Raw genomic sequence first — 12,700 nt, 5'->3', positions numbered from 1 at the left:
CCGTCATCGCCGCCGTCCCCGCCCCCGTCATCGCCGCCGCCCCCGCCCCCGTCATCGCCGCCGTCCCCGCCCCCGTCATCGCCGCCGCCCCCGCCCCCGTCATCGCCGCCGCCCCCGCCCCCGTCATCGTCCCCGCCCCCGTCATCGTCCCCGCCCCCGTCATCGCCGCCGCCCCCGTCCCCGTCATCGCCGCCGCCCCCGCCCCCGTCATCGCCGCCGTCACCGTCGGAGAAGATCGGCACTTTGCGTGACTACATTTCATGATCTCAAATTTACACGTCTGGAGAAAGAAGAAAAAGTGGAAAGAAGAGGAAGAGAGAAAGGTGAAAGGAAAAAAAAAACAGGATGAAAGGAGAGAGAAAAATCGAAAAGAGAAGAAATGGAGGGAGGTAAAATAGGGGGAAATGTGTAGAGAGAGGATAATGTAAGGGAAAAGAGATGGATAAATAGAACAATGTAAGGGAGAATATGTGGAGGGAGATGAAATAGAGTAGGATATAATGGGAGATAGAATGATACAAGGGAGAAAATATTGAGGGAGATTAATACAAAGGAAATAGATCGCTGTCTATTTGCATTGACTGACAAATGTGGATATTACTACTATTACCCACTTAAAATACCTCTTAAGTTCCTACCTTGGATTATCTCTTAATTGTCCCCTTAAATTCCCCTTTAAATCGTATGTTGCTAATTAAGACATTTCTTTTACTGCATCATAAGACTTATGTATATTGCTAGTTAGTTTTTGTATTACCAGTTAAGACTTATGCTGCCAGTTAAGACTTTTATGCTGCCAGTTAAGGCTTTTATGCTGCCACTTAAGGCTTTTATGCTGCCACTTAAGGCTTTTATGCTGCCCGTTAAGGCTTTTATGCTGCTACTTAAGGCTTTTATGCTGCCAGTTAAGGCTTTTATGCTGCCACTTAAGGCTTTTATGCTGCCACTTAAGGCTTTTATGCTGCCAGTTAAGGCTTTTATGCTGCCACTTAAGGCTTTTATGCTGCCACTTAAGGCTTTTATGCTGCCACTTAAGGCTTTTATGCTGCCCGTTAAGGCTTTTATGCTGCTACTTAAGGCTTTTATGCTGCCACTTAAGGCTTTTATGCTGCCACTTAAGGCTTTTATGCTGCCACTTAAGGCTTTTATGCTGTCACTTAAGGCTTTTATGCTGCCAGTTAAGACTTTACTGACAGTTAAAGCTCTTTATTAACAGTTAAGACTTTTTTTTCCGTTCACTTACGGTTCTTTGCCGTTAATTAAGACTGTTATAACTAACTGTATCTGAGAGTGGCGAGTAGCAAGTAACCTTCACAACACTGAACAAATGAACTTGTTTTGGCTGAACTTTTGAACACGGGCAGTGCGATGTACACACACACACACACACACACACACACACACACACACACACACACACACACACACACACACACAGTTGGAAGCTGAAGACACAGATGAATCACAGGGATGTTAGGAAGTATTTCTTCAGCCACAGAGTAGTCAGTAAGTGGAATAGTTTGGGAAGCGATGTAGTGGAGGCAGGATCCATACATAGCTTTAAGCAGAGGTATGATAAAGCTCACGGTTCAGGGAGAGTGACCTAGTAGCGATCAGTGAAGAGGCGGGGCCAGGAGCTCGGACTCGACCCCCGCAACCTCAACTAGGTGAGTACACACACACACACACACACACACACACCCACACACACACACACACACACACACACACACACACACACACACACACACACACACACACACACACACACACCCTGTTTTCTGTGTTTTTGTTACAGTTGTCCCTCTGTGATGTATGGTGATGCTCAAGTCTCTCTCTTATACCTGAAGGATGTTTTCAGGGGTCAACGCCCCCGCGGCCTGGCCCCAGACCAGGCCTGGTAGATCATGGCCTGATTAACTAGGCTGTTACTGCTGGCCCCACGCCAGGCCAACGCACGAACTTGTCCAGTTCCCTCTTTTCTGAATGGTTTTATTATCTGGATGGTGTGGCTTCTTTTTTCAACAAAATTGGCTACAACAGCGATATGTTGGTACCCCGTTCTGTATGATAGCTTTTGTTCCCCCTATTTAACTATATTCCCTGCTATATTCCGTCACACAGTGTGGATTGCTGACAGTGTTGAAATCTTGTCTGAGGTGGGAGAGTTGGGTGTTGGTGGGGAGGGTGGAGAGGAGAGGATGGTGGGGGATCTGTTGGACCTGGGGAGAATAGTGAAGGGATGTTGGATGTAAAGTGAGGGGGGAGGTATTTAGATATGGGTGTTGCGAAGGGTGATTGAGAGGTGAAGAAATTGGTGATTGGTGGCAGGAATAAAAGAGGGAGGGAGGTGGGGGATGCTGGAGAGGAGGGAAGAGGGGATAAGAGGAGTGAGGAAGTAGTGGAGAGGTGGGGGGAATATAACAGTCTCATAACAATCATTGCTGTATTTGTAACCACCTTTTTCTTTTATTTTCACTTTATTTCTTCTGTTTCAATTCTTTTCCTCTCCTTACTACCCGTTTTTTGGTTTTCTTCAACCCTGTTTTATCTTATGTTCTTCTTCATTTATGTCCTTCATTTCTGATTTTCGTCATGGATGGAGGTTCCACAAGTACCGAGCTACAGTGACAACCTTGGGGAATATCCTTCAGCGTGGGGATATTGCAGTTCAGAGTGTTGATTGAATTGTGATGCCTGCCCACTTTTAACAAGACGGCTGTTGAATGAGTGATCGTGAATATTTCCTTGCAGACGGCCCGTGTGTTAAAAGAAAAGACAATTTTGTAAATGCTTCAAGAATTAAGGTCTTTACTGGTGGGTTAAAGAGCGAGGATGGAGTTGGCTTTGAGGTGATCGTCGGTGAGGACTTGTAATGAGCATTGATCAGTCATGTGTGTTCAGAGGAGCTCCTCGCAGTCATCGCTGCTCTGTTGTCATAACCAACCTAGGCGGATCCTGTGTCACTGTCCACTGACATTCTCAGTTTCCTAAGTACTCTGTATGCTTTTGTCCATCCCGTAGCCCAAAAGACTAAGGAATGGTTAGCTCATCTCCATGCCTAGAACAAGGACATAGAATGCGTTCGTGTCTGCGTCAAGCTTGGTTTCCGGGAAATAAACAAGAGGATGCCAAGGCCAAGTTTGCTATTTCGAGCTTCAAGCAGACTCCTACCTTGCAGTGGCTTTATGGTCTGTATATGTCACTCTGTCTTAAGGAAATGGTGGGGCCAAGTGGGTCTTACACTCGAGCAGAAAGTTACGCAGAGTTTGGCTGTACCTTAGTGTTTTGCTCCTCCCCCTCTTTTAAGACAGTTCTTTCTCTTATTGAGACTCTGGTACACACACGCACCACGGGTACACACACACACGCACCTCGGGTACACACACACACACGCACCTCGGGTACACACACACACACACACGCACCTCGGGTACACATACACACACGCACCTCGCCCACGACTGCTTGCCGACAGTCGCTCCTGCTTCACTTGTGATGTGCATCATGCACATCACAAGAGGACCATTTTGACCATTTGCACACAGCTTGGGCTACCCACAGTTCCCAGCACCCCTTCCCTCCCCCCAACACCGATAAGTACCCCCCCCTATCCCCCACACCTAGCACTCCCATCCCCTCCACCCCTACCATCCCTCCTTATCGGATATTTACCTAGTGACTGTGTCCACCAGTGAATCTGAGAGTATTACTCAGAGCAGCCATCGTATTTCTGGAAAGCTTATTGCAGCATCCACAGTTTTGGAAAGGTTACTTGATTTATACTAGAGGTGTACGCTAATGTTTTTCTCGGTGGGATTAATGAGTGATCGTTCGTGTTGAAATGTCTCGGACGAGAGGACGAAAGTTGGTGTGTTGGTGAGTGAATGTTTACGGAGAGAACGTTGGTTAGTGGTTTGATTTTTGAGGTCGGATCTGGGGAGGGTGCTAGGCGGATCAGGAATATTTTGGTGGAGATAGTGGTTGTGAGGGTTGGTGTGAGTGGGATAGTGGTTGTGAGGGTTGGTGTGAGTGGGATAGTGGTTGTGAGGGTTGGTGTGAGTGGGATAGTGGTTGTGAGGGTTGGTGTGAGTGGGATAGTGGTTGTGAGGGTTGGTGTGAGTGGGATAGTGGTTGTGAGGGTTGGTGTGAGTGGGATAGTGGTTGTGAGGGTTGGTATGAGTGGGATAGTGGTTGTGAGGGTTGGTGTGAGTGGGATAGTGGTTGTGAGGGTTGGTGTGAGTGGGATAGTGGTTGTAAGGTTTGGTGTGAGTGGGATAGTGGTTGTGAGGGTTGGTGTGAGTGGGATAGTGGTTGTGAGGGTTGGTGTGAGTGGGATAGTGGTTGTGAGGGTTGGTGTGAGTGGGATAGTGGTTGTGAGGGTTGGTGTGAGTGGGATGGTGGTTGTGAAGGTTGGTGTTAGTGGGATGGTGGTTGTGAGGGTTGGTGTTAGTATGAGTGGGATGGGGTTGTAGTTTACCTGTAGTCGATTCGGGGATCACTTTCCAGCGGCCAGGTCCCAGACATCTTTGCTGACGGTTTTGATAAAAATCAGGCTGTTCGTGCTAGCCGCAAACAGCCCATGGCAGGCACAACAGCCCAGCTCATCAGGAACTAACTTAAAGGAACTTATCAGATGGACCCAGACTTTTCAAACATCTTACCAGAAGATCTCACAAACACTGATAGTACAAGTATACCTGGAGGGTATTCCGGGGGTCAACGCCCCCGCGGCCCGGTCCATGACCAGGCGTATAAGTCTTCAAGAGAAAACAAACAACTAGATGAATACAAATAGGAGGCGTCTGTCTGGCTCTCTGAAGACTAAGGATCGAGCCTTCAGCACGTCTTGCACCGAATGACCCACATGGGTTTAGCTCTTACAATGAATTATTCGTTTCAGGAGGAACCTGGACAAGTATCTCTAAATGCCAGATTAACTGGGCAGTGATGGAGATGTGGGCCAGCGGGCAGCCAGCAGCAACAACCTGATTGATCAGGCAAGCCCAGGGCCGGGCTCCGGAAGTAGATAAACTCCCGAAACTCTCAAAGGTATATCAAAGCCAAAGGTATATAGTATTACGGCAGTATTGGGAGTGAGGATTGTATTACTTGGTAGTGAGAATTGTGGTAGTTGTGGTGAGGACAATAATAGTGGTAGTAATTGTTGATGTGGTGGGGTGGGTGAAGCGAAGTGTGGTGATTGCGAATTGTGGTAGGAGTTTCTGATGGTAGATATATTAAACGGCATTAACTAAGCAAATAACGATACACAACCTGCACATAGAGAGGAGCTTATGACGACGTTTCGTTCCGTCTTGGACCATTTACAAAGTCACAAGCTTCTCACTGTGTGCGGGTTGCTTGTGTATTGTTCCAGTCACGCTATTGTGCCTTTTTTGTTTGTCATATAACGATAGTTGACATAGGTGGGTATCTTGATGGTCCTTATGACCATCGCCCCCGCGTCTCGGTCCCAGACCAAGCTACCTTTTAATTGGAACGGAAATATTATATAAATAAGAATTCTGAATGCGAGAAGCAGGTAAGATTTCGACCTATAAATGCTGACCGTTCACGACAAAAAAAAAGGCGAGCAATCCTGCCAGAGTGCAAAACTTTTAGCAGCCTTCTGCTTTATATTCGTATGATAGGTTGATAGTATCTCCGTGGATGGTTGCTGTCTACCAGCCTACTACCCTAGATGGTGGTGATAATAGTGGTTGGTGATGGTAGATATAATTGAGATGATAGTGATGTGATGGTGACTGGTACACTAGTTGTCCCCTGGTTCCCTAGTCTCTATTTCTCGTCCCTAGTCCCTGACTCCTGCATCTAGGCCCTGACTCCTGCATCTAGTCCCTGACTTGTTAAGGTTGGCCCAGGAGCTGAGTCTTGACCCCTTGAACACAGCTGGGTTAGTACAGCCAGCACTTCACGCTCATTAATTTTAAATTGAGATGATGGGATAATTGTTATCTTGTGTACAATCTTGGTTATGTGCGTGTGCACACTGACTTGCGTGTGCACACTGACTTGTGTGTGCGTGTGCACACAAGCGCGCGTGTGTGTGCATATTCATTCACCACACACACACCACACACACACACACCACACACACACCACACACACACCACACACACACACCACACACACCACACACACACACACCACACACACACACCACACACCACACACACACACACCACACACACACACCACACACACACACACACACCACACAAACACATGCACCACACACATGCACCACACACATGCACCACACACACACACCACACACACACATGTACCACACACACACACGTACCACACACACACGTACCCCACACACACATACCACACACACACATGTACCACACACACACATGTACCACACACACACATGTACCACACACACACACATACCACACACATACCACACACACACATGTACCACACACACACATGTACCACACACACACATGTACCACACACACACATGTACCACACACACACATGTACCACACACACACATGTACCACACACACACATGTACCACACACACACATGTACCACACACACACATGTACCACACACACACATGTACCACACACACACATGTACCACACACACACATGTACCACACACACACATGTACCACACACACACATGTACCACACACACACATGTACCACACACACACATGTACCACACACACACATGTACCACACACACACATGTACCACACACACACATGTACCACACACACACATGTACCACACACACACATGTACCACACACACACATGTACCACACACACACATGTACCACACATACACATGTACCACACACACACATGTACCACACACAATGTACCACACACACCACACACACACACACACATGTACCACACACACACATGTACCACACACACACATGTACCACACACACACATGTACCACACACACACATGTACCACACATACACATGTACCTCACACACACATGTAACACACACACATGTACCACACACACACACATGTACCACACACACACATGTACCACACACACACATGTACCACACACACACATGTACCACACACACACATGTACCACACACACACATGTACCACACACACACATGTACCACACATACACATGTACCACACACACACATGTACCACACACAATGTACCACACACACCACACACACACACACACATGTACCACACACACACATGTACCACACACACACATGTACCACACACACACATGTACCACACACACACATGTACCACACACACACATGTACCACACATACACATGTACCACACACACACATGTACCACACACACATGTACCACACACACACACATACCACACACACATGTACCACACACACACATGTACCACACACACACATGTACCACACACACACATGTACCACACACACACATGTACCACACACACACATGTACCACACACACACATGTACCACACACACACATGTACCACACACACACATGTACCACACACACACATGTACCACACATACACATGTACCACACACACACATGTACCACACACAATGTACCACACACACCACACACACACACACACATGCACCACACACACCACACACACACACACACATGCACACATACACACATGCACCACACATACACACATGCACCACACACATTCATCACACACATGCACCACACACATTCATCACACACATGCACCACACACACACACACACACACACACACACACACACACACACACACACACACACACACACACACACACACACACACACACACACACACACACATTCTATCTACTCCATGAGATTAAATCCCGTTCTCTAAAAACAGGCTCGAATACCTGTACTCCAACTCCGAAGGCACCGAAGGAACACAGGAGACATGACCACGACGTTCATGATTCCTAAAGGTGGTAGCGGTGTGGACGAGAGTGCACAGGTGGAAGCTAAATACGACGTTAAGCGCTAAACCCGTGTGGATCATTCAGCGCGAAACGTGATACGCCCCTCCGTCATTGTCCTGACAGGTGAATACTGGATATCACAGAACGGGTGAGGTTCGAACCCATGGCCAGCGAATCCTAAAACTCTCAGGCCCACATGGATTTAGCGCTTAACATGAACTATTAAATTGTGTGGATTTATGAGGAACAGCGGGTGAAATTTGTTACCCCACAAATATTAGACACTTGTTCAACATATGGGAATCTTTATTGAGGAAACGTTTCGCCACACAGTGACTTCATCAGTCCAATACAAAGAAGAACCGTGTAAAGAGAAGAGTAGTTTGAAGTACTCAGTCTGGAAGCTGAGGGACTGATTACCTCAAACTTGTCTCTTTACACTTCTTCGTATTGGACTGATGAAGCCACTGTGTAGCGAAACGTTTCCTCAATAAAGATTCCCATATGTTGCATAGTGTCTCATTCTTCAACTCGCCATGACGTCTTGGTAAGAATCTCATGTGGGCGAAACGTTGCACCAATAAAGGTCGTCTTTTGATGTACGTGTCCTTTTTTTTTATTTTAATCCACTGTCATGTTTCGTCAGATGTGTTTTGTGTTGTATTTATGTCCGCCATGTTTTGTGTGCCGTGTTCTTTGCCGTATGTTTTGCGTGCCTTGTTTTGTGTGTCGTGTTTGCCGTGTGTTTTGCGTCGTGTTAAGTGTGTTGTGTCGTGCTGGACACTAACTTGTGTTATGTTGTGTTTCAGGTGGCGGGAGTGTGAGCGTGTCTGCGTGCGAACACCGCTACTCCTCGGCTGCAGGGGCGCCGCCCCCGTACTCCAGACTCCCTCCTGATGGACATGAGTTCCCTAGCAGCTACGCAGAAGGTCTTCCTGACAAGCTGTCCCGCTTCGCCCGCTACTCCCGCCTGGCCATGGAGCTAGACAGCCCTACTGGCGCTCCACCCACCACCCCCACCACGCCCACTCCACGCACCCGCTCTGCCCCGGGCACTCCCTTAGGCCCTCCCCCACCCATACCCCGCTCTTCCCCAACCAACTCCAAAACCTACACAGCTGAGAGAACGCTAGAGGTGGGCGGCAAGTGGGTGAGCGGTGACGAGAGGAGATCCAGAGAGCCGACGCCCACACGCGGCCGCTGGCGTCGGCAAGACGAACGCAGCGAGAAGAGCGTCAGGGATAAGATTGCCATGTTCTCCACAGACGGGCCCGACCAGCCGCACCCGAAGACCCGGAAGCTGGACAAGGTTGAGGGGGACGACAGCACAATGAAGCGAGCCTTTACCGAGGACGACGTCAGGCTGGACCACTCCAAGACCTCTAGTGGCAAGTGTGGCCGCGAGGCGCACAATGGCGCTCGCTCCCTCAGCAAGACCTCAGCTTTCAGCTCTATGATTAACGTCAGCACAGCAGAGTCCAAGGACAACGTCAAGCTCATGTCGACGGCCTCGAGTGAAGTCGACATAAGACAGGAGATGCCACCACCTCCCCGTCGACACGAGATGAGGGAGGAAAAACGGGCAGAGAATGACTCTGCCACCCCAGGCCTTCATGGTCGATCTCAGAGTCTGATTGACATTGGGCGGTCGACTCTGACCAAACGTCACAGCGTCGGCGCCTACGATAGACCCTCAGTGTACCAGTACGGCATCGAGAAGCCCGAGGAGAGGGAGCGGCGGACGTCACTCACAAATCTCATAGAACAGAGACGGAAGAGCTTCGGGTGCAAACTGCGGGGTCTGGTGATCCCTGAGAGCAGGAGCAGCGACGCGCCCGACAAGACGGCCATCGACCTCCCCCGCATCGCCAGCGTACCGCCCTCGCCGGCCAACAAGACCATGTCGCTCCCGCGGGAGGGCCAGCGATCCCCGAGGCTCTACAAGGCCGACTCTATCTCTAGCATAGACTCTTGTGAATCCAACACAAGTAGACACAGCTCTCTGAATGCTCCGCCTTGGAAGAGTTACAACACGAGTACCTTGCCCAAGTACTCACCGGCGTTCAAGAGGAAGAACATGAGCGTGTTCAGCAAGAACGACACTTTGCCGCCTCCTAGCGGGCGAACACACGGCACCCGCAGCGTCTCCCCCACCAGCGACTCTTCACACGCCTCACCTGTCCCTCCAGTACACACACCCATTAAGAGCATGGAGGGACTCACGACGTCCGGCTCTGAACACAGTTTCGAATACTCCGACAGTAGATATAGCAATGAGCGACACAGCTACAGCCAGCTCCCTCTGTCGCAGAAAAATTCGTACGACTCTCGCCTCAGTAGGGCCGAAGACAGTGATAATGACTCAGCAGTAAGTTCCACTCAGTCTAGCTTCTCCCAGGGTATGTCTCCCCCGTCTTCACCAATGCCTGAGCAGGATGAGCAGGACGAACATCGATCCAGAGTTTACAGGGCTCATCTCTCGCCACAGAGCTCCATAGACGAGCAGGAAGCTGCTAGAAGAGTACTGAAGAGTGGCAGCATCGAAGCTGAGAATAGAAGAAACGTCATCAATTCAGCAAGATGCAGCTCAGGGCGGAGCAGCGACGAGCAGCTGACTCCTGAGATCATCCGGAAATACTCCACTTCAGACAGAAGCGAAGAATCCGACAGGTTCCCACAGCGCTTGGACACAGAGCTCCGTGACGGACCGAAAGTGACAGGCCTTCGCCGTCAGCCATCCACATCCTCCACGTCATCCACTGCTTCCTCACGTAGGTCTTCCCATGATTCATCCAGGCGTAATTCCAGAGATTCTGTCATCCACATCACTAAGTACGATGAGGCGAAAGTGTCAGCGGAACCGGTGTACTTCGACCAGGAAGGAGAAATGTACAAGGAGTCACAGTTAAAAGTAGCGTATCTAAATGAAATTGTGGATAACTTTGAACAGCTTAACGAGCCAGTAAATGAGGAGGTGATCGCAGAGGTTCCCATGTCTGCTTCAAGGCAAGTGGCGGAAAGTTCAGAGTCAACTGAGCCAACCACATTGACGACACAGACCTTACCCAGTCGCCGGTCAGAGCGTTGGGCGGCCCTCGAAATGAAATACGGATCTTCCAATCCAAACTCTGATATGGATACAAAGATTCAGAGGTTAAGAAGATCGTCAGACTCTACGCCAACAGAGAGAACGAAAAAAAAGTCTGGCGGCTTCCGTGCCTTGGCTGAAAAATGGCAGCAGCGGGCTGAGGAAGACACAGTCTCCTCTCCACAGACGCAGCAACAGCAGCCACAGCAGCAGCAGCAGCAACAACAGCAGCAGCAGCCGCAGCTTACTCGCAGGGAGAGTAGCACTCGCCTAGAGGCTCCCACTCGCCTTTATGAGGAACGATCGTCGGGTACATCCACGCTTGAGAGACCAACAAGACCCTCTAGATTGTATGATTACTCGGCAGAAGTAGACGGTGGTCGCCCGTCCCGCCCCGTCTGCCTGTACAGCGAATCTGCTGTCACGCCTGCCAACCCCAAGAGTGAGGACCACGAGGAGAGCCTCGACATACCTCGGGCAGAAGTGCCAGACCGCAAACTTTCCATGCCGGAGTATGGCAGCGGCGGTATCAAGATGCGGGACCGTCGTGAGGGCGGCGCGGGCGGCGCACCTTCACGCCCCACTAGCCTGATCGAGGGCGGCGACGCGGGGGTCATGGATTCGCACTACCTTAGTACCGGGGCGCCTCTTAGCCCCGCAGCTTCCACCGACTCTCGCGACGATCTCTGCTCAACCCCTGAGGCATCGCTCTCCCGCACCGCCAGCAAGGAGGTTCTCGACGCCTTCTCCCGTCCTCGAGCCTCCATCGGTGTGTCAATACCTCGCCCGGGGGCCTCCAATACACCCAAGATGGCGGACATAATGCGAGCTTTCGAACGCCACGACTTGAGCAAGCGAGGGCCACCAGGTGGAGGGTCGTCGCACCCACGTATGTCGTCAATAGACTCAACGACGAGCGAAGACGGCTCTATGGGAGCCCATTACGGCTCGGTCTCGTCTCTAGCCTCAGGTCAACGAGATCAGTATGGCTCCATCACCTCCCTAGCCTCATCCACTTCGCTCATATCTCCACAGGTAAGATGATTAGACTTCTTCCCTTCACAGATTTTTCCATATCTTCATTATTTTTTGTTGTCTTGGTCAAGAACAATCTGTCGCTGAATAAATGGTTGAAAAAAACCGACAAGTTGATGAATGAGACACTTGTGCAACATTTGGGTATCAATATTCTGGAAATGTTTCGGCAGCCAGTGGCTTCTTCACTCCAATGCAGAGATGAGGAAGATGAGTTGGAGGTGATCAGCCCCTCAGCCTATAGTCGATGTGTTCAACCCCGCCTCATAACTCTTAATGAGCTACTGTCCTGACTCCTGGTCTCCGGGAACAGATACCACAAATCTACCAAAACTTTGTGTGTGTGTGTACTCACCTATTTGTGGTTGCAGGGGTAGGTAGAGTCATAGCTCCTGGCTCCGCCTCTTTACTGATTGCTACTAGCTCTCCTCTCTCCTGCTCCATGAGCTTTGTGTGTGGGGGGGAGGGGGTGCGCGCGTGAGCGCGTGCCCGCATTCTGCAACAGCAGGTGTGTACCAGTGTGTTTCGTTGCCTTCCAGCCTATTTTCGTTCAGCCATCCACCAGACAAGGCAGGTTCCTCTGTCTCGACTCTAAGAAAGATCTCTCAACCTAATGCAAATAAAT

At 49.9% G+C, this 12,700-nt stretch overlaps 1 protein-coding gene across 3 annotated transcripts in view; it reads left to right on the top strand.

Annotated features, from left to right (window-relative positions):
• The window catches only part of LOC128687164 (uncharacterized), a 135,261-nt gene that overhangs the window by 76,079 nt on the left and 46,482 nt on the right, over positions 1 to 12,700 (top strand). For 2 of the 3 annotated variants that reach the window (XM_070092730.1, XM_070092731.1), the window contains one exon: positions 8,762 to 12,075. In XM_070092730.1, coding sequence (XP_069948831.1) covers positions 8,762 to 12,075 — 3,314 coding nt within the window. Of the gene's footprint in view, positions 1 to 7,946; positions 8,076 to 8,761; positions 12,076 to 12,700 lie in introns of those variants that run through there. The other variant, XM_070092732.1, reaches the window with a different exon arrangement.

This window comes from Cherax quadricarinatus, chromosome 40, assembly GCF_038502225.1.
Source record: "Cherax quadricarinatus isolate ZL_2023a chromosome 40, ASM3850222v1, whole genome shotgun sequence".
Lineage (NCBI taxonomy): Eukaryota > Metazoa > Arthropoda > Malacostraca > Decapoda > Parastacidae > Cherax > Cherax quadricarinatus.
Note: the sequence above shows the minus strand (reverse complement) of the source record. Positions and strands in the feature narration are given on the sequence as shown.